Source organism: Scyliorhinus torazame, chromosome 28, assembly GCF_047496885.1.
Source record: "Scyliorhinus torazame isolate Kashiwa2021f chromosome 28, sScyTor2.1, whole genome shotgun sequence".
Classification (NCBI taxonomy): domain Eukaryota; kingdom Metazoa; phylum Chordata; class Chondrichthyes; order Carcharhiniformes; family Scyliorhinidae; genus Scyliorhinus; species Scyliorhinus torazame.
Window position 1 is genome coordinate 15,557,962 of NC_092734.1, and position 23,267 is coordinate 15,581,228.

The 23,267-nt window shown below is 48.6% G+C and overlaps 1 protein-coding gene across 16 annotated transcripts in view; it reads right to left on the reverse strand.

The window, feature by feature from the left end:
- zmiz1a (zinc finger, MIZ-type containing 1a) overlaps positions 1-23,267 on the reverse strand; it is a 1,215,152-nt gene that overhangs the window by 34,586 nt on the left and 1,157,299 nt on the right. For 13 of the 16 annotated variants that reach the window (XM_072491545.1, XM_072491540.1, XM_072491539.1 and 10 more), the window contains 5 exons: positions 13,118-13,271; positions 6,020-6,134; positions 4,778-5,001; positions 3,656-3,854; positions 1,306-1,584 (listed from right to left, as the gene is read on the reverse strand). In XM_072491545.1, coding sequence (XP_072347646.1) covers positions 1,306-1,584; positions 3,656-3,854; positions 4,778-5,001; positions 6,020-6,134; positions 13,118-13,271 — 971 coding nt within the window. The remainder of the gene's footprint in view (positions 1-1,305; positions 1,585-3,655; positions 3,855-4,777; positions 5,002-6,019; positions 6,135-13,117; positions 13,272-23,267) is intronic. The other 3 variants (XM_072491548.1, XM_072491544.1, XM_072491547.1) reach the window with 1 other exon arrangement.

Here is a 23,267-nt window from a genome sequence, read left to right on the forward strand (position 1 = left end):
TGTCGCTGGTTTGGCCCATTTATTACCCAACTTAATTGTCCTCAAGAAGGTGGTGGTGAGCCGCTTCCTGAACTGCTGCAGGTGGGTGTAGGTACACCCACAGAGCTGTTAGGGAGGGAGTTCCAGGATTTTGAACCAGCGACAGTGAAGGAACGGCGATATATTCTCAAGTCAGGATTGTGTGTGACTTGGAGGGGAACTTGCAGGGGACTATGTTCCCACGCATCTGCTGCCCTTGTCCTTCTAGATGGCAGCGGTCATGGGTTTGGAAGGTGCTGCCTAAGGAGCCTTGCTGAGTTCCTGCAGTGCGTCTTGTAGATGGTACACACGGCTGCCACTGTGCATCAGTGGTGGAGGGTTTGAATGTTGAAGGTGGTGAATGGGGTGTCAATCAAGCTGCTTTGTTCTGGATGGTGTCGAGCTTCTTGAGCGTTTTTGACGCTGCACTCATCCAGGCAAGTGGAGAGATTCCATCTCACTCCTGAATTGTGCCTTGTAGATGGTGGACAGGCTTTGGGGAGTCAGGGGGTGAGTTACTCACTGCAGATTTCCCAGACTCTCACCTGCTCTTTTAGCTATAGTATTTATATGGCTAGTCCAGTTCACTTTCTAATTAATAGTAACTCCAAGGATGTAGATTGTGGGTGGCTCAGCGATGATAAAGCCATTGAATGTCAAGAGACAATAGTTAAATTCTCTCTTGTTGGAGGTGGTCACTGCCCGGTACTTGTGTGGTGTGAATATTACTTTGCCACTTCTCAACCCAAGCCTGAATGTTGACCAGGTCTTGCTGCATATGGGCATAAACTTCTTCAGTATGGGATGGAGGGGAGGTAAGAAATTAGTACGTTCAAAAGGGGGGTTGGGGTGGGGGGCGAAGAGGAAAAACAGGAGTATTTAAAATGTGCTCAAACCAAATATATGGACCATTACAATTATTGAAAAGGTCACAGTAAATGATGCATATATTGTTAAGCATTAATAAACACAAACACATTCAATTTTAATTCATCTGTTAGTGATGTTTTGAAATTCTGCATCTCTGGTGTGCAATGTTAATTGTCTGTTAAGAAGTGTTTAATTGTATTCAGGTGGTGAACATTAACTGGGGATTCAATTGTTTCTATAAATAGGAACAGACTGAGAATTGTTGTTGAGTTTCAAGATGCATGTTTCTAACACATGTCTCTAAATTAAAGTTTATAAGGTATGCAAAGATTAGGCTCTGGTTCTATCCTTCACCACTTGGCATTTGGGAACAGAAATGTGTGATATTCATCAGGCCTATACCTCAGTTTTACTCACCTCGCCAGGATAAGTCCGTTTCACTCCCTGTGCGGGCATCATTTGTGATGGTCTTGGGCCTGGGTACCCTTGCTGTGCCACTCTCTGGCTGTGGGATGCAAACACTGGATTCATCCCTGGGGGTCTGGGCTGGCTGATGGGCATGGGTGGGCCACTCATGCTGGACGGAGTCATTCCACCTCCCATCCCTCCAGGGTTCATGTTGCCCTGCATGGACGATGGGCCCCGTCCCCCCTGCTGGCTCATGAACTGACTGTTGTAAGCCTGTGCTGGACCCATCTACAACAGAGAAGGAACAACATTTGAGACAGAACTAAAATGAGGCGAAGCTAACGCGTGGCGGCGTGTACCCTGCGTGCGAAAGTAACCGCAGTAAAAATCAGAGTCAGGACACAGCTTGAAGTCCAACATGCCGCTGGAGAGGGAGTATGTTGTATCTGCTTATTTAAGGCCTTCCACAAGCAGATGACACCAGAGGAACTGGCGTGTGGAACCCACTCCGAGGACAACATTATACTTCAATTTGATTATTTTCCTTTACCAATAATATGGAATTCATTACCTTTCAAACCGGGCACTTGTGTTAATATATTCTCTTTTGAAGACATCCATGCCTTCCTAATTGGCATTTTATGAAACATGCTAGTCCAATGTGTAAGCTGCTCTCTCACCTACGCTTGCTGTGGTTCAGTGGGTAGCAATGTTGCCTCAGAAGAGGAGTGGAGTCGGAAGAGTGTGGTTCAAATCTCACTCCCAGGAGTTTGTGCACATCACCTAGGCTGACACTCCCAATGTATTACAAATGGACCACTGCACCATCGGGAGATTCCATCTCTCAGGCGAGATCCATCAATATCACCCAAAAAATTCATTCAGGCTGTCGAGTAATTTTTCGAATTGCTGAGTCTTATTTAGCTGCCATGTTTCCAGCATTGCCAAGTATCCTCACACAGAAATATGGCATTCGACCCAACAGGGCAATGCTGGTATTTATGTACTACACAGGCCCCCTCCCCAAACCCTCTTCATCTCATCACATCAACAATATATAAGGGGCCGCACGGTTGTTTAAGAAATGTTAATGTGCAAAACTGTGAAAATTACAAATGCTTCAATAAAATATTTTCTAAAAAACAAAACAATTATCAGGGGATGGTAACATGGTGGTTATGGAACTGGACTGGGAATAACGATCTGGAGACGCGAGTTCGAATTCCACCACAACTGGGCAGCGTGGTGGCGCAGTGGTTAGCACTGCTGCCTCATGGCGCCGAGGACCCGGGTTCGATCCCGGCCCCGGGTCACTGTCCGTGTGGAGTTGGCACATTCTCCCCGTGTCTGCGTGGGTCTCACCCCCACCAAAAATGTGCAGGTTAGGTGGATTGGCCACGCTAAATTGTCCTTTAATTGGAAAAATATTATTGGGTACTCTAAATTTTTTTTTTTTTTTTAAATCCCACCTCAACAGCTGAGGAATTAAATAAACAAGGAATAAAAAGCGCGACTCATGAAAAAACCATCTGCGTTCAGGGAAGGAAATCTGTTCTCAGCCTGGCCTTGCCGACATGTGGATCCAGACCCACAGCAATGTGACATTTTCTGGCAAGCTGCTTATTTGTATTCAAGGTGAAATACCAACACCTTCTCAGGAGTAATTAAGAGTGCACAGCCCGTAAATGAATAAACAAAATGGGCGGCACGGTAACACAGTGGTTAGCACCGTTGCTTCACAGCTCCAGGGTCCCAGGTTCGATTCCCAGCTTGGGTCACTGTCTGTGCGGAGCCTGCTCGTTCTCCCCGTGTCTGCGTGGGTTTCCTCCGGGTGCTGCGGTTTCCTCCCACAGTCCAAAGATGTGCAGGTTAGGTGGATTGGCCATGATTAATTGCCCTTAGTGTCCAAAATGGTGAAGTGGGGTTATGGGGATAGGGTGGAGGTGTGGGCTTAAGTAGGGTGCTCTTTCCGACGACTGGTGCAGACTCGATGGGCCAAATGGCCTCCTTCTGCACTGTAAATTCTATGTATGTCAAACGTATTCTTCTAGTCCTGTCTCCTTCATTTAGTCTCTCCTTGAATCCATCCAAGCCTTATGTAGCGAATTCCACATTATAACCATTCTCTGGGTAAAGGTGTTTCCCCCAAAGTGACTACAATTTAAAAAAGAATTGACTAAAGCACTTGGTATGTCTTGCAGGCATAAAAGGTGCTATATAAATGCAAGTTATTTCTTTCATAGTGCCAGTAGGGCACCATGGTGAGACACTACAACGCCAGGACCATTAAACACTCAATTAATGGACCTATGAAGTGCTGACCAAGGGCTGGCTTCTTACAACGGAGATGGATCCTTACCGGGCCATACTGGTTCATCTCCTGGTTCTGTTTCTCTTGCAGGGCAGCCACTGTGGCGGTTGCCGTCGCTGTTGCCGTTGCCGCCGCGGCTGCGACTGCTGCTGCTGCCGCTGCGGCGGCCGGCTGAGTAAAATCTGTTGGTGGCCTGCTGTGCTGAGGAATGCCCATGGAGCCAGGAGCATTGGGTCCACCAGGGTAACTGAAAGAGAGTGGAAAAGAAACAACGTACATCATCTCGCTCAATAACAATTTGTAAAAAGCAGAATTGAGGCCATCGTACACATTTATAGTTACACTCTGCAGGTTCAAAGGGATAAGCCACATTACTAAACCATATGAACATTGTTGACAGTAGTAACGTTGGGGGTACACTGTACTACACACAAAGTAAAAGGGCAGATGTTCGTGCTAGAGATCCCCTACAGATTGGAGGAGGTGGTGAGTGAAGATCAGCTCGTCCTGGGAAGGAGGGTGTGAGGAGTCAGACTAGACTGTGCACTTTTCAGTGCCTTGTAACGGAGGAGTTGTCTTCTCAGCTACAGAATGGTAGGTTGCCTCGCGAGAGGGGGAGGGCAGGAAAATTTGCTTTAAATAACTAAGTTGGGTACCCAAACATGCTCAGCTCCATACATGTAGAAGCAGAGAGTGAAGATTTTTGGAGTTTTGATGGAGAGGTAAGAGCAGAGACAGGTTGCACCAGGGAAGCACCTGGTGCACGCTGCCGGTCAGGCCTACACCTGGTGGTCTGGGAAATAGCCACTTGTTCTCAGAAGGTCATCCAGTTGGATGAGCAACAAAGTGAACAAATCACTGACTTGGAAGTGGGAGACTTCAACCAACAAGTCCAGACAAAATCAGGTCCCAAAAAAAATTAAACGGGAGCAGTGGGACATGTGAACATTATACAGGCAGGAATTTTCTGAAACGCAACTACAAATCCTCTCAGTGTTATCGCTGAATTATTTTCGCCGATCTCCACATGCTCCCATTTCTCAAGTCTGGAATAATGGGCATTTCCTCCTGCTCTGGTGTTTTCTGGCTCAGTATTGTGCACCCCCCCCCCTCCAGGATCCAGGAAGCAGTCTCCCTTGTGTTGAGACGCCAACAGCCGGTGGGTTTTACCTGCTCCCAAAGTTGCCACTTCCAGGGTAGCTTGGTCGCCCGTACATGCCCTGCTGAATGTACGCTTGGTTGGAGCCAGCCTTGCCCGATGAGAACTGCTGCTGCTGACTGGCAAACTGAGGCGAGTTGATCCCAGGATTGTTTGCTGACATCCCAGAGCCCATTGGGTTGCCCCCTGGGGTCATGGGGTTACTGGCATTCGCCATCGGATTTCCCAGCACCTGCTTGCAGGAAGAGAAATTAACTGTATTAAAAGGCACTGGAAAACGAGACAGAGAAGCATCCAGTTTCTGCACAAGACTGGTGGCAAGATAGAGAACAGTGGCCTAGTGTTAATGTCAGTGGACTAATAATCTAGAGGCTAGTTAGCACTGCTGCCTCACGGCGCCGAGGTCCCAGGTTCGATCCCGGCTCTGGGTCACTGTCCGTGTGGAGTTTGCACATTCTCCCTGTGTTTGCGTGGGTTTCGTCCCCACAACCCAAAGATGTGCAGGGTAGGTGGATTGGCCAATCTAAATTGCCCCTTAATTGGAAAAAATGAATTGGGCACTCTAAATTTTAAAAAAATAATAATCCAGAGGCCCCAGGTAAATACTCTAGACACGGGTTCAAATCCCATCATGACTGATGATGGAATTTAAATCCAATTCATAAATCTGAAATTGACCATGACAATTATCATCCACTGGTGTTTAAAAAAAAAAGTCAGCCGCTTCATTAATGTCCTTTAGGGAAGGAAATCGGCCATCCTTTCCCTGGTCTGGCCTACACATGACTACTTCAGTGCTTCTGGGGCTTGCCTTTGGAGGATGTCCTCTAGAACAGCAATGGAATGCCCAGTCCTCGTGTGTGCTCGGACACAATGAGCCATTGGCCGACCATTGGACCTCACAGTTGCCCTGACCGAGCCTGTCCGTGCCTAACAACCACCGGCATGTTTTTCCAGCGCTGGGGTGGAGCCGGAACTTTGGGAACTCGGAAACCAATTCTCGAGTCTCTCCTGCCAATCTGGCTGAGGTGAGCTAACTCAATCCAGAGGAAGGCCAGGCCTCTGGCCTTTTCGTTCTACATGTCCTGTGTTTACCGGTTGAGTCATTGGGAGAGTTTAGAGGTCGACGCAACCACATTGCAAACAATTGCTAAATGTGACTTTTTAAAACAGTTTAGTTTCTTATTTGCCATGAAGGTTGCCTGAGTTTGTGGTAAATTTACAGCAGAGATACATTACAGAACTGACATTACCTGGCTTTGTGATGTGTTGGTGACTCCCCACACAGTTGTAACTACAGACAACGACCCTGGTGGTTGACTCGTGTTTTGTTGCCAAGGCACAGCGTCATAGGTGAATGACCCATCGCTACACAAGAGAGAGAGAGAGAGAGACAATTACTGCCTGGGAACTTGTCCACTCATCCCCAACCCATTCCCTACAGACGTCCAGGATCAGAACTCGGAATTTCCTTAAAAACAGTGCTTAAAAAGAATGGATAGTTTGAATAAGCTGTGCTGAGCTCAAATGGTGCTGGCACAGCTAGAGGCAGATTGGAGATTCATTGTTGAAGACAGTTTGCGCATACAAGTGGATCCTTGGAACAGTCAGGTTAAAAATAAACAGCAGGAAATGGCTGGCTTCCTTTGAAATACTTTTAACACTTTGAAGTTTGCTGGACTGACCCCTGAAGCAAGACAGATAGATTAGCAGATCTTCACACTAAGTTGATTGCTGGGGGTGTATTTAGGGCAGTAGAACTATCTTAAGTGAAACAGCAGTAGAGGGAAAGCTATTAAATACAGTCATAGTTAAAATGGTTCACAAATTGACAAAGGGTTATGGATGCGGAAGGGCTATTTGGCTCATTTTCGTTCAGGTATCCAGAATGACCCTTAAGGCCCCCATTCAGTTGGTTCTTAAAAGTGTCCAGGGTTTTGGTCTTTACTGCTCTCCCTGGATATTCATTCCGTACGCTGATTACTCTTCCTGTGATGAAGAATTTCATGTCGTCCATCCGCCGTACGTTCAGCTTTTCTTTGTTTGATCCTGTCTTCCTTTCACAAGTTAATATTCTGGATTCACTATTTCTATTGTCTTAACTATCTTAAGGTACCACTAAAAAATCTCTCAGTTGACTGTTTTCCAGGCTAAAAAGTCCACATTTCTCCGATCGATCCTCTTCAAATTGTTGACACATGGTGTCAGACCTATCGGCCTTTTCTGCACTGCCTTCATGACTCAGAGTAGGGGTAAGCCATCCGGCCCCTTTAACCTGCTCTGCTATCTGATACGGTCATGGCTGATCTGGCTGTGGTCTCAGCTCCACCTTTTTGTCTGCAACCCGCCCCACAAATAATCCTTGATTCCATTGTGTAGAGAATAGTATCCGCTACAGTGCGGAATGTGGCCATTGGGACCATCGGATCTGTACCAACCCTCTGAAAGAGCACTTTACCTAGGCCCAATCCCCTGCCCTATCCCTGTAATCCCACCTAGGGGGCAATTTAGCATGGCCAATCCACCTAACCTGCACTTCTTTGGATTGTGGGAGGAAACCAGAGCACCCGGAGGAAACCCACGCACACACGGGGAGACTATGCAGACTCCACACAGACCTGAGGTCAGAATCGAACCCGGGTCTCCGTGCCGCCCTTGCATATCAAAAACCTGCCTAACTCTGCCTTGAATAAATTCAAAGACTTTGGCAATGTGAATGTCTCCCTGTCTCGGCGATGAGAAATGGGCACCACACTCAAAGTGAGGCCTGACCAGAGCACTGTCCACCGGAGTGCTGACCACCCAGTTCATCCTTTATTGGTTGTGTTGGCTGATGCTCTGCATTGGTTGGACGTGATGAGTCTATTAAGCCTCCAAAGGTTTCTCTTGATTTCATATCTTGCTTTTTCAACACCATTCACGGACTAAACACGTTGTTAAAATTTTTTCTTTGTACGTGTGGTACCCGAGGTTGACCCACAATAAAATCATCCCCATTGGTTTTCTCACTGGCTCATCTCGTCCAATTCACTCTGTAATCTCGGAGTAACCTGCTTGACGCTCACCCGATCTTTGTACCGCCTGCACACTTTACGTTGAACTCGAGCCATTGATGTAAATGAGAAATATTGACGTTTGATGTGGGTTCAGAACTGCACAGGGTACTGTTTGCAGCATGGAAGGCGGCTAAAACAGTGTCATTCAGAGATGTGGGAGCGGTTGATGGGAGGCTCCGTTAAAATGAGGCTGCGGCAAAAAAATTGTGGTTTCGGGGGGAGGGGGTGGAGGTGAACAAGGCACGGTGTGGGATGAGAGAAGGCACAGATGGAGAGTGAAGAGATTGGAGCAATGGATGTGGAAGGGAATGGGCGGTCAGGGTCAAGGCAAAGGGAGATTACAGGGGCCACGGGTGTACTCTGTTAAACTGACAGCCTAGATTATGTGCTCAAGTCTTTGGAGAGAGACTTGAACCCAAGACCTTCTGAGTTGAAAGTGTGAATGTCACCACCAAGTCAAGCCTGACATCTCAGACAAACGGAGCAAAACAGCAACATGAGCAAGACAGACAAGAGATACCATCCTCCAATTTAACATGAGCAAGACATAAAAACAGGCACACATATCTCAATCAGTCGTCATGCAGAAAACTCGAATGTTCCATGTCAAAGTTGTGCCTTGGATTGACAATCAAAACTTGTCATCCCTCGAGCTACACAGGAAATTAACTGAGGCTGCTCTAACGGTGACCACTGGGGATCTTAAGGCTACTTTGCCCAGTTGACAGGAAGTTGCCTGTGTCACGAGCATTAATAAAGCATGGGACCCCACCCCCACCCACTCCCGGGCGTTCTGAACCAGCAGCTGCTCAAAGATAACTTCCAGATTTATTGGCGCGAAGAAATCACAACATTAGAAGCTAGCGGCCAGCTCCAACGTACAGAAGGACAATAAAGCTGAACTTATTGGCCAGAAGATTATACATTGCGGGGACGTAGTTAATTACCGTGGCAATAAAATGCTCCATTAACAACATCACTGGTGCGCACCCACACACACATCACTGGGTAGTGAGGGGAAGAGGGCAATGGTCCGAGTTTCAGTTCCCGAAGTCGAAAAGGCATCAAGGTTATCGAAACACCTCCATTATTGTGACCCTTGTTACAATCGCCTAACTGTTCAAACACAACAGATGGAGCCCCCTCGGAACGTGGTGGGTTTTATTTGTTTGACTCTGCGTTTCACAGGTCATAGGGGAGACACAAGTGTAGAGAGACAAGAACAAAAGGTTGGCGGGTCTGTCATTTCATGCAGCCTGGCAGGAATACAAAGACAATTCTGAAAGACTTAAGAAACCCAAAGATGCTTTCTTCTGAAACTATTCCGCAGTAATAATGGGAGGCATTATTCAGAATAGGCTCCATAGACCAGGAGGTTGATGACTCAATAGGCTTTGCCAGTTCCATTAATAAAACAATTAGCGGACTCACCCAGCTGAATAACAGTGACAATTCCATCTGACCATCTTCTCAAATTAATGCTGCTTTATAAATAAACATCTCAAAAAGCTGATCCATTGTGAATGGATTTTATGCCTCACACATTCATAATAGGACAAAGCTAATATGCCCCTGTGCCCAGCATTTAATCAGGTTAACTGTCACCTTCCGCACTGCCCCAAAGATGGACCTTAATTTTCATCAGCAATCAGTCCCTGAACACCGCCCCCCTCCCCACAAACATACAGGCGGCATTCTTCCTTCTCACCTGTGTTCAACCTACTCCGACATCAAGAGCTGCAAATCAAGCACATTACCACTGCTGGGAGCCAAGGTTTGATCAGCAGATCCCGAATGATCCCACACGGATCAGCAGATCCCGAATGGTCCCACATGGATCAGCAGATCCCGAATGGTCCCACACGGATCAGCAGATCCCGAATGGTCCCGCACGGATCAGCAGATCCCAAATGGTCCCACGTGATCAGCAGATCCCAAATGGTCCCACGGATCAGCAGATCCCGAATGGTCCCACACGGATCAGCAGATCCCGAATGGTCCCACACTGATCAGCAGATCCCGAATGGTCCCACACGGATCAGCAGATCCCGCATGGTCCCACATGGATCAGCAGATCCCACACGGATCAGCAGATCCCGAATGGTCCCAAACGGATCAGCAGATCCTGAATGGACCCACACGGATCAGCAGATCCCGCATGGTCCCATGGATCAGCAGATCCCGAATGGTCCCACACGGATCAGCAGATCCCGAATGGTCCCACACGGATCAGCAGATCCCGAATGGTCCCACGGATCAGCAGATCCCGAATGGTCCCACACGGATCAGCAGATCCCGAATGGTCCCATGGATCAGCAGATCCCGCATGGTCCCATGGATCAGCAGATCTCGAATGGCCCCACGGATCAGCAGATCCCGAATGGTCCCACGGATCAGCAGATCCCGAATGGTCCCACACGGATCAGCAGGTCCCGAATGGTCCCACACTGATCTGCAAATCCCGAATGGTCCCATGGATCAGCAGATGCCGAATGGTCCCACGGATCAGCAGATCCCGAATGGTCCCATGGATCAGCAGATCTCGAATGGCCCCACGGATCAGCAGATCCCGAATGGTCCCATGGATCAGCAGATCCCGCATGGTCCCATGGATCAGCAGATCTCAAATGGCCCCACGGATCAGCAGATCCCGAATGGTCCCACACGGATCAGCAGATCCCGAATGGTCCCATGGATCAAAGAACAAAGAAATTTACAAAGAAAATTACAGCACAGGAACAGGCCCTTCGGCCCTCCCAGCCTGCGCCGATCCAGATCCTTTATCTAAACCTGTCACCTATTTTCCAAGGATCTACTTCCCTCTGTTCCCCGCCCGTTCTTATATCTGTCTAGATGCATCTTAAATGATGCTATCGTGCCCGCCTCTACCACCTCCACTGGCAAAGCGTTCCAGGCACCCACTACCCTCTGCGTAAAAAATTTTCCACGCACATCTCCCTTAAACTTTCCCCCTCTCACCTTGAAATCGTGACCCCTTGTAATTGACACCCCCACTCTTGGAAAAAGCTTGTTGCTATCCACCCTGTCCATACCTCTCATAATTTTGTAGACCTCAAACAGGTCCCCCTCAACCTCCGTCTTTCCAACAAAAACAATCCTAATCTACTCAACCTTTCTTCTTAGCTAACACCCTCCATACCAGGCAACATCCTGGTGAACCTCCTCTGCACCCTCTCTAAAGCATCCACATCCTTCTGGTAATGTGGCAACCAGAACTGCACGCAGTATTCCAAATGTGGCTGAACCAAAGTCCTATACAACTGTAACATGACCTGCCGACTCTTGTACTCAATACCCCGTCCGATGAAGGCAAGCATGCTGTATGCCTTCTTGACCACTCTATCGATCTGCGTTGCCACCTTCAGGGTACAATGGACCTGAACTCCCAGATCTCTCTGTACATTAATTTTCCCCAGGACTCTTCCATTGACCGTATAGTCCGCTCTTGAATTAGATCTTCCAAAATGCATCACCTCGCATTTGCCTGGATTGAACTCCATCTGCCATTTCTCTGCCCAACTCTCCAATCTATTTATATTTTGCTGTATTCTCTGACAGTCCTCCTTGCTATCTGCAACTCCACCAATCTTAGTATCATCTGCAAACTTGCTAATCAAACCACCTATACCTTCGTCCAGATCATTTATGTATATCACAAACAACAGTGGTCCGAGCACGGATCCCTGTGGAACACCACTAGTCACCTTTCTCCATTTTGAGACACTCCCTTCCACCACTACTCTGTCTCCTGTTGCCCAGCCAGTTCTTTATCCATCTAGCTAGTACACCCTGAACCCCATACGACTTCACTTTTTCCATCAACCTGCCATGGGAAACTTTATCAAACGCCTTACTGAAGTCCATGTATATGACATCTACAGCCCTGGCAGGAGATCCCAGACCCGTGTTATGCTCCTCCTGCTCAATGTGGGAGTTCAGGGACGCGGCCGATGCCCCTGACTCCTTCATGTGCGGGAAGTGTGTCCAGCTGCAGCTCCTGTTAGACCGCATGACGGCTCTGGAGCTGCGGAAGGACTCACTTTGGAGCATCCGAGATGCTGAGGAGGTCGTGGATAGCACGTTCAGTGAGTTGGTCACACCACAGATTAGGGTTGGTGAGGGAAACAGGGAATGGGTGACCAAAAGGCAGAGAAAGAGCAGGAAGGCAGTGCAGGTGTCCCCTGCGGTCATCTCCCTCCAAAGCAGGTATACCGTTTTGGATACTGTTGGGGGAGATGACTCACCAGGGGAAGGCAGTAGTAGCCAAGCTCATGGCACCGTGGCTGGCTCTGCTGCACAGAAGGGGGGTAAAAAGACTGGCAGGGCTATAGTCATAGGGGATTCAATCGTAAGGGGAGTAGACAGACGTTTCTGTGGTCGAAAATGAGACTCCCGAATGGTATGTTGCCTCCCGGGTGCACGGGTCAGGGATGTCTCAGATCGGCTGCAGGACATACTGAAGGGGGAGGGTGAACAGCCAGTTGTCGTGGTGCATATAGGCACCAGCGATATCGGTAAAAAACGGGATGAGGTCCTACAATCAGAACTTAGGGAGATAGGAGATAAGTTAAAAAGTAGGATCTCAAAGGTAGTAATCTCAGGATTGCTACAAGTGCCACGAGACAGTCAAGAGTAGAAATTCAAGAATAGTCAGAATGAATACGTGGCTTGAGAGGTGGTGCAGGAGGTTCAGATCTCTGCTAGATGCTTGCCTTGACTTGAACACCTAGGGTATCGTGCTCAGGTACACTTTCTGGATGCAGTGACCGCAATGCATGGATGCAAATTTTCCCTGCAACAGCCAATCAGCAGCTCCGCTCTACTTCCCTCTGCTGGATCAGCAGATCCCGAATGGTCCCACATGGATAAGCAGATCCCGAATGGTCCCACATCGTTCAGCAGATCCCAAATGGTTCCATGGATCAGCAGAACCCGAATGGTCCCATGGATAAGCAGATCCCGAATGGTCCCACATCGTTCAGCAGATCCCAAATGGTTCCATGGATAAGCAGAACCCGAATGGTCCCATGGATAAGCATATCCCAAATGGTCCCTGGGATCAGATCACAAGCAGTCCACGCAATCCTCGCAAATACAATGCATTATCCCTTAAAACTCTGTTGTGGAATATTATTAAAGAGCAGCTCAGTGCTGCATCTTGCTGTTTGCAACTTTACACAAGTTTTATTAACAATTTATGCAAATGCCCTCAGTTTTACACTGAACTCTGCAGACAGGTGGAAGGGTGATTGTGAAAAATCTACAGTGACTGACCTGTGGGGTCCTGGAGGGAGTGTTGGTTTCATGGAGTTCAGAGAGTTCATCGGTGGCTGCATGGGCAGTTTACCAGGGGTGTCGTTCTGACGGCTCTTCTGGTGACGAAGTAACAGGAGTCGCCCTAAATCCTCGCACCACGACGACAGGAGAGCTGTGCAGAGAGAAAAGATCCATTATAAGAACCTTATCCTTCCAAAAAAAACAAGTTTAAAAAGTACACGTTAAGTCTTTAAAGTTGCGAAGATCGGCTGGGATTATATTTGATGGTTGCAATGGGACAGTTAATGCTCAGTCACACACACACAGTCACCCAGTGACAGACACACACACACAGTCACCCAGCGACACACACAGTCACCCAGCGACACACACAGTCACCCAGCGACACACAGTCACCCAGCGAGACACACACAGTCACCCAGCGACACACACACACACACCGAGTCACCCAGCGACACACACACTGAGTCACCCAGCGACACACACAGTGAGTCACCCAGCGACACACACACAGTCACCCAGCGACACACACACACACACAGTCACCCAGCGACACACACACACAGTCACCAAGCGACACACACACACACAGTCACCCAGCGACAGACACACAGTCACCCAGCGACACACACAGTCACCCAGCGACACACACACACAGTCACCCAGCGACACGCACACACACACAGTCACCCAGCGACACACACACACACAGTCACCCAGCGACACACACACACACACAGTCACCCAGCGACACACACACACAGTCACCCAGCGACACACACACACAGTCACCCAGCGACACACACACACAGTCACCCAGCGACACACACACAGTCACCCAGCAACAGACACACACACACTGAGTCACTCAGCGACTGACACACACACACACACACACACACACACACACAGTCACCCAGCGACACACACACAGTCATCCAGCGACAAACACACAAACTGAGTCACCCAGCGACAGACACAGTCACCCAGCAACAGATACACACAGTCACCCAGCAACAGATACACACAGAGTCACCCAGCGACAGACACACACACACACACCTACAGAGTCACCCAGCGACAGACACACACACACTGAGTCACCCAGCGACAGACACACAGTCACCCAGCGACAGACAGACACACACACGGAGTCACCCAGCGACAGACACACACACACACAGTCACCCAGCGACAGACACACACACACTGAGTCACTCAGCGACAGACACACACACACACTGAGTCACCCGGCGACAGACACACACACACTTGACTCACTCAGTGACAGACACACACAGTCACCCAGCGACACACGCACACACCGAGTCACCCAGCGACAGACACAGTCACACACTGAGTCACTCAGCGACACACACAGTCACGCAGTCACACACACACACCCAGTCGCCACGATAGATACACAGTCACCCAGCGACACACAGACACAATGACACACAGTCACCCAGCGACACACACACACAGTGACACACAGACATAGTGACACAGTCACCCAGCGACACACACACCCAGCGACACACAGACATAGTGACACAGTCACCCAGCAACACACAGACATAGTGACACAGTCACCCAGCAACACACAGACATAGTGACACACAGTCACCCAGCGACACACAGACACAGTGACACACAGTCACCCAGTGACACCGTGAGTCACCCAGCGACACACACACACAGTCACCCAGCGACACACAGTCACCCAGCGACACACAGACACACACACACACACGGACACACAGTCACCCAGCGACACACAGACACAGTGACACACAGTCACCCAGCGACACACCCAGCGACACACAGTCACCCAGCAACACCGTGACAGTCACCCAGCGACACAGACACACACACACACACACACACACACACACACAGGGACACACACACACACACACAGGGACACACAGTCACCCAGCGACACAGTGACAGTCACCCAGCGACACACAGTGACACACACACACACACAGCGACACACAGGGACACATACACCGTTACCCAGCAACACACACACACACAGTGACACATGCAGTTACCCAGTGACACACACACAGTCACACAGCGACACATTGACAGTCACCCACTGACACACAGCGACACAGCCACAAGCATGCTTACACAGAGACTAACAAACTTGACACCCACGAGACTCTCCTGCTTAAATCGAAGTTCATCATTTGTGAAGCAGACAAAATGGAGGCTTCTTCATTGGGAGTGTTTGCTCCTGTATCAACAACCAGACACCACAACATCTACTATCTTTGTAGAGCTGAGCCACCCTTATCGAACTGTCATTTTACATTTAATTGTTTTTTTTAAATGTCTGTGGAATAATGGTGGTAATTGATACTCATTTGAGGCGCACTTCCAATAATCCTGCTAGGTCTGTCAAAAATTTCTGCCATAAAGCTGAAGGATTTATTGATGGCTCGAGCAGCTTTGCTCGGTACTTTTAAGGCTCTTAATTTATTCCAACACATTCAACACAAGTGCCTAATAAGAAGCATCAGAGACACAAAGCATTCAACTAAAGTGCTCATGTGTTGAGAGGGAGCTCAGGTAGAGAATCACTTGTTTGCAATAACATGGGCTCTCTCCTCAGATATATTTGTTTCACTGGAATTTGCCGGGATGTGCTCAGTATTGGAAAACCTCCGCAGCATCTTCATTACCACTATCCTTCAATACTAATGAATATGGTGTTATATTGTTGTATTACTCATTAATAAATAACTAACAGTTATGGGGATGTACATCTGGAGTGCTGATGCACTGCAGACAAGAGCCGAGGAACAATATATTACATCCAGCTGCCACCTGGAGAAATGCTAGAAACACGCTCAATGCCACAGCATTTTTTTAAATATAAATTTAGAGTACCCAATTATTTTTGTCCCCAATTAAGGGGCGATTTAGCGTGACCAATCCACCTACCCTGCACATCTTTGGGTTGTGGGGTGAAACCCACACAAACACGGGGAGAATGTGCAAACTCCACACGGACAGTGACCCAGAGCCGGGATCGAACCCGGGTCCTCAGCGCCGCAGCCCCAGTGCTAACCACTGCGCCACATGTCGCCCTAATGCCACAGCATTTTGAATCTAAAGTCTGAGTATTTTGGACTTCTAGGAACCGGAAGACATTAACATGTGGGATAGCCTTTCAGACTGCACAGTGAAATGCTCAATGCTCCTTTCTGCTCGATGAGAGAGGGGCTCACGGTCATCCAGCACTTCGGAAGAAACATCACCGGGTTCCTTAGGGCGGCACGGTAGCACAGTCGTCCAGTCCCTCACTAAAGTAGATCCAAGAGCATTGAGTTAAATGCATAAATTATAAGGAATTTACAGCCTAGAAAGCGGCCATTCGGCCCAACCTGCCCATGCTAGTGCTCCGAAGCCACGCGAGCCACCGTAACTCATCTAAACCCATCAAGTCCCCTTCTCTAGTCCTTTCTCCTTGTTTGACCAGCTTCCCCCTAAATGCATGCTAGTACTTGTGGTAGCAAAGTCCACATTCTAACCAGTCTCTCTGTAAAGAGGCTTCTCCTGAATGCATTCTTGGCTTCATTAGTGGCTGCCTTGGGTCTCTAATTTTGAGACCCCCCCCCCCCCCCCGGTGTCATTTTGGACCCCCCCCCCCAACCCCACCCCCCGTGTCGCCACAATCAAGCACCTGCTTATTTTTAAAGACCCTTTGGGCCACAACGTCTTCAGAGAAACAATGCTTTCCTGATGTTTCACAACCTCTCAGCCCTGACGCCGCCCTCAAAATAATCTTTACCGCACCTTCTTGCGAACCCGGGTGTTGGGGGTGGGCAAGAAATAGTTTTGCGAGGCCATGGTGTCGGGCTGATCTCACGTCGCTGCGTTTGCCCGCAGCTCCCCCCCCCCCCCCCGGTGGAAACTCGGCCTCTCCCTGGCGCGGGGACCCGTGTCATGCCAACCTAATTAGCAATGCCGACACTCACCGCTTGAGCTGCCCAATAATAATCTTTATTATTGTCACAAGTAGGCTTACATTAACACTGCAGTGAAGTTACTGTGAAAAGCCCCTAGTCGCCACACTCCGGCGCCTGTTCGGGTACACAGAGAGGATTCAGAATGTCCAATTTACCTGACAAGCGCGTCTTTCGGGACTTGTGGGAGGAAACCGGAGCACCCGGAGGAAACCCACGCAGACACGGGGATAACCTGCAGACTCCGCACAGACAGTGACCCAAGCCGGGAATCGAACCTGGGACCCTGGAGCTGTGAAGCAACGGTGCTAACCACTGTGCTACCGTGCCGCCCTAAGGAACCCGGTGATGTTTCTTCCGAAGTGCTGGATGACCGTGAGCCCCTCTCTCATCGAGCAGAAAGGAGCATTGAGCTGTGCAGTCTGAAAGGCTATCCCACATGTTAATGTCTTCCGGTTCCTAGAAGTCCAAAATACTCAGTCGTTAGATTCAAAATGCTGTGGCATTAGGGCGACACGTGGCGCAGTGGTTAGCACATCTCCGCTGCCCTTGGGGACTGAAAATGGAGGTGTCGGGGGGGGCAATGAGAAGGAGATTCTTCAGCTTTCCTATTTGAAATGTTGCCCATATTATTAGTTCTTTGTAGCAAAACCAGGGCTGGTTTTGAAACATTTTTTTCAAACTGTCCAGGTTTTGAAGCTACACGGAATCTTCCCAGCGTCCTCCTACGGGAAGTCAAGTATTGCTGATACGGTGCATAGCCACAAGGTGGCAGTCCTAGCAAACCTTTAAGCCATCCCAGCTTCACCGCCAGGGGAGGACTTCACCAATAAAGCATTTGATCACATCAGATGGATCACTATGAATGTGTCGGCTAGAAGCAGCCCTTGTCTTTTTTTTTTACCCACCTGATACTATCACTGCACTAATCACTGCACTGCAGATGCCATCGCTGTTGAGCGCAGCATCAAGCACAGTGCTGTGAGTGCTACTGAGAGGAACAAAGTGCACATTGAGACAACAGGCAGCCATGTCAAAACATACACACTGCAGCCTCAACAGCTCAGAGGCACCCAGACTCTCTCTGTACAAGATAAACCGGCCATTTTGAGAGAGAAATGAGCAGGAGCACTGTGTGCGCACACACACACACACACACGCAAACACATGATGGTGTCTGCTTGGAGTTGCTCAACTCTGAAGGACCCCAAGCTCAGCGACAGGACAGCACTGTAACCCCCCCCCCCCTATTTCTCTCTTTTGTTTTAAAAGCAAAAGCCTCTCGTTTTCAGATTTCTGTACACCGCGCGCAATGTTTACATTGGGCTGGAACTGACTGTCACCAAATGGGGAATCAGAATCAGTCAGGAAATTAAACCCCCCCCCCCGAAAGGACAATTTAACTGCCCCTGCCCCCCCCCCCCCCCCCCCCCACACACACCCTCTAATGGCGCACACAATCGGTCAAACCAGCTCCGACATGCATTGCGCTCTTAAGCAGAAATGGCAATAAATTATTCATCGTCACTTGCAATTTGCTCTCTGTCGCCGGGCTCCCAGGCGCAGGCTGAATTGACATTCACTGAGAAATAGTGTGTGTGCAAACTGGCTCTCTCCTAAACAGGCAGACTGTTAAAACAAAATGGCTCACTTGCTAATTAAAAGGCTAAACTTCATTCCATGTCACAGTAACGTGCACATTTTTATAATGCGTGCATTTTCAAAAGATATACATCATACATATATTTTGCAGTGAAGTCCTGATACTGGATAAACCGATGACTGGGGATTTTAACCGTACAGAAGATACAAATTAGGAGCAGGGGTCGGCCACTCGGCCCGTCAGTCTGTTCCGTCGTTCAATAAGATTGTAGCTGATCCGGCTGTAACGTCACCCGCACAGTCCTACCCCCCCCCCCCCCCGATAACCTTTAACCCCCCCCCCCCTGTTTATCAAGAATCTATCTCGCTCTGCTTTAAAAATATTCAAAGATTCTGCTTACACTGCCTTTTGGGGAAGAAGGTTCCAGAGACTCACGGCCCTCAGAGAAAAGAATTGGTCCTCGTCTCTGCCTTAAATGAACGTCCCTTATTTTTAAACCCTAATTGTAGATTTGCCCACAAAAGGAAACATCTTTTCCACATCAACCCTGTCGAGACCCCTCAGGATCACAAAGGTTTCCATCAAGTCGCCTCTGGCCCCAAGCTCCAGTGGGCTCGAACCTAGGCTGGAATTCTCCATCCCCGGCGGAAGTGCCCATGAGTTTTCCGGCGGCGCGGGGTAGCTTCAATGGGAATTCCCGTTGCTAATTAGCGTTGCTAATTATTGCTGTACCTGTATTCTAGCCTAACCTGACTTACAAGCCAGTGTAATCAGGGGCAGGAATAACGAAAGTATTATAACCGGGCGTTAAAAATCCAACTTCCTTCTTCCTGCTTCTCAGTCTTCTATTTCCCGCTTGCTGCAAAATCTTGGGCCCTAACTCTGGGACTTCTGTTGACTGTACAAATGTCCATTTTCCCCCCCTCATTCTTTCATGAGATGTAGACGTTACCATTTCAGGGGGCAGTTAAGAACCCACCACATTGCTGTGGGTCTGGAGTCGCATGTAGGCCAGACCGGGTAAGGACGGCAGATTTCCTCCCTGAAGGACATTAGTGAACTAGGTGGGTTATTACAACAATCAATGATCGTTTCATGGTCAGCATTACAGATTTCAATCCCAGATTTGTTATTCAATTCAGCTTCTGGATTACTAGTCCACTATGCCATCGTCTCCCTGCCTGCGATTGGTCCGGCTAATTATCCGACATTCAGTCTGGATGAGCAGAAGTTTTCTCCAACTGAACAACGGGAAGAGCGAGGCCATTGTTCGTCTTTGTCCCCGCCACATACTCAGTTCCCTAGCCGGTGACTCCAACCTTCCTGGCAACTGTGTGAGGCTAACCAGACTGTTTCCAGCCTTGTTCTTGTATTTGTACCCGAGATGAGCTTCGGAATACATATCCATGCCAACAATTAGACCACCCATTTACACCTCTCTGACACTGCCCATCTCCATCTGTCTCAGCTTATCTGCTGCTCCATCCCTAAGTCATGCCTTTGCTACCTTAAGACTTGACTATTCCGATGCTCGTACCTCTTATCTCTGCTGCTCATGTCCTAACTTGCAGCAGGTCCTGCTCACCCACCATTGCTGAGGTTTTCAGTCCACAAAGGGTTTTGTTAGGGTTAGGGTTAGGGTTATAAAAAGCAGTGAAAAAATGGCACGTGCCCTTAAGACAAAGCAGCCATTGCTGCCACTGGTCTGTGATCCCTTGGGCAATGACAGGACAGATAGCAACTACCCTTTCTTTTAGTTAGGGAATTCAGAACTAATTTGTAATGGAGCTAAGTGAATCCAAAATGCGTTCATAGATTATCAAAGAATTTACAGTGCAGAAGGAGGCCATTCAGCCCATCGGGTCTGCACTGGCTCTTGGAAAGAGCACCCTACCCAAGGTCAACACCTCCACCCTATCCCCATAACCCAGTAACCCCACCCAACACTAAGGGCAATTTTGGACACGAAGGGCAATTTAGCTTGGCCAATCCACCTAACCTGCACATCTTTGGACTGTGGGAGGAAACCGGAGCACCCGGAGGAAACCCACGCACACACGGGGAGGATGTGCAGACTCCGCACAGACAGTGACCAGAGTCTTCAGTGTTTTAAAGGGGAGGTGGAGATGGTGGTATGGTTACTGGACTAGTAATCCAGAGATTCAGGCTAATTCTCGGAGGACGTAGGTTCAATTTCCACCACGGCAGCTGGTAGGAATTGAATTCATTAATAAATCTGGAATTGAAAGCTAGTCTCAGTAATGATGACTGTCGATTGTTGTGAAGACCCATCTGGTTCACGAACGTCCTTTAGGGCGGGAGATCGGTTGACCATGCCTGGTCTGACCTCCATGTGACTCTCAGCAATGGGGTGGGCTCTTTTAAAAAAAAGAAATTTAGAGTACCCAATTCACTTTTTTTTTCCAATTGCGGGGCAATTTAGCGTGGCCAATCCACCTAGCCTGCACATCTTTGGGTTGTGGGGGCGAAACCCACGCAAACACGGGGAGAATGTGCAAACTCCACACGGACAGTGACCCAGAGCCGGGATCGAATCTGGGACCTCGGCGCCGTGAGGCAGCAGGGCTAACCACTGCGCCACCGTGCTGACCTAGGATGGGCTCTTAACTGCCCTCTGAAATGGTCCAGCTAAGCCACTTAGTTCAGGAGCAATTTGGGATGGGTAACAAACGCTGGCCTTGCCAATCCCACACACATCCCACAAAATAATTTTAGAAAATCAAAGGCTTGCGAAAATGTAGAACACACATAGCCAAAAGGCTGACGACGCAAAATTAATTGAAGTGTTTGAGAGGGAGAAGGGCACCTATTTCACGACATATCTTTATTCTACAGCGCCACGCCACACAGCGGATGGGGGCAGTCTGGAATTCCCTCCCCCAAAAGGCCGTGGATGCTGAGGATCAGCTGAGGCTGGTAAGATGCAGATCTGTCGATTTTGTTTGTCTGTTCAGTAAGGGTGTTCAGAGATGTGAAGCTAAAGGAAGGGAAGAGATCTCAATGTTTGGATCATCTATGATCTAATTAAATGGCTCGGGGTTTCTGAAGGGCTTGCATCTGGATCCTTTGCATTCGGGAGAAAGGGATTGAGAAAAGGGGCAGGAAATAGGAATTATAAAGATAGAACTGCCGTGACTAACAAATTATTCCCTCCATAATCTGAAAGACCTACATCCTATAATTGAAGATGACTTAGTCAAATTGAAAGTAGGGGTAGAGAAATGGGTTCGAATGTGGTATTTGGGTAGTACTGTAGATAGTGAGATTGGTAATATTGAAAATAATACTGGGAAACACGGAATATGTTGAAGACTGTTATCAATAGTGTCAAGGTTCAGGCACAAATATTGCCTCATTGGGTGAGACTTGGAGGGTAATACGTGAGGAACTGCACTCCTTGCTATGAGGCGATGAGGGAGGGTGGCATGGTGGTGCAATGGTTAGCACCGCTGCCTCACGGCGCCGAGGTCCTGGGTTCGATCCCGGCCCGGGGACACTGTCAGTGTGGAATTTGCACATTGTCCTCGTGTCTGTGTGGGTCTCACCCCCACGGCCCAAAAAAGATGTGAAGGGAAGGTGAATTGGCCACACTAAATTGCCCCCTTAAATGGAGAAAAATAACTGGGTACTCTAAACCTTTTGAAAAATAAATCAGGAGATGAGGGCGAAGGAGGCAAGGAGAAGAGAACTGGTGAGACAGATAATAGGTAAAAACACACTCGAAGCTTGTGAGAGGCATGGATCTCGATAGATATGCAATGAACATTACTGTTCCTAGTCAACATTTTCCATCTCTCTCGGTAGCAGTTTTGTATCTTCTCAGTTTATTCTCTCCAGATCTCTTGTGTCTCTCAAAGCACAGGCGCCATCGTTCAGTGGGGGCAGTCACCAAGTGTGCAATCGTACAGAGAAACCTCGGGTTTCCGCTTGGCACCCTAATCACATCCCTGCTCCTCACCCAAGGCATGGCAGGGGGGCATTACAGCTACAAACCCGCATTCTGCCCCAGCTGGCACAGCAAGAAGCTTCAGAACCACTGTCGCCTGGAGCAAAATCACCGTCAGATAAGACAATATTTTACAAAGTGGAAGAAACTAGCGCAAACTGCCAAATCTGCAAGAAATGAACCAAATGAATGCGAGTAACATCAATCATCGAGATTGGATATGCTCCACAAAGGACAACCGGGCAGATTCTAGAAATGTTTCACCCTGCAGTGTTCACTAGACGCTGCTGCGATTGAAGTTCTGAAACACACTCCAGACATCGCTACTAAATATTTACTCTCAAGTAGAGCAGATGCAGCATTATCGCTCTGGGACAAGCCAGCACGTGGGAGCACTTCCGAACAACTTCAAGATGCATCAGTGTCTGTGCTACATCTGCGCATCGACAAACTGCTCTGTACCCTGCTTCTGGATCATTCCCAGAATCATGAGCGAACCGAGAGAAAATACTTCTTTTTCTGATAAAGCACCAAGCAGCTTCATGCCCTTTTATATTTCCGTAGTAAAAAAAAACATTAAGCTTTACATTAAATTCA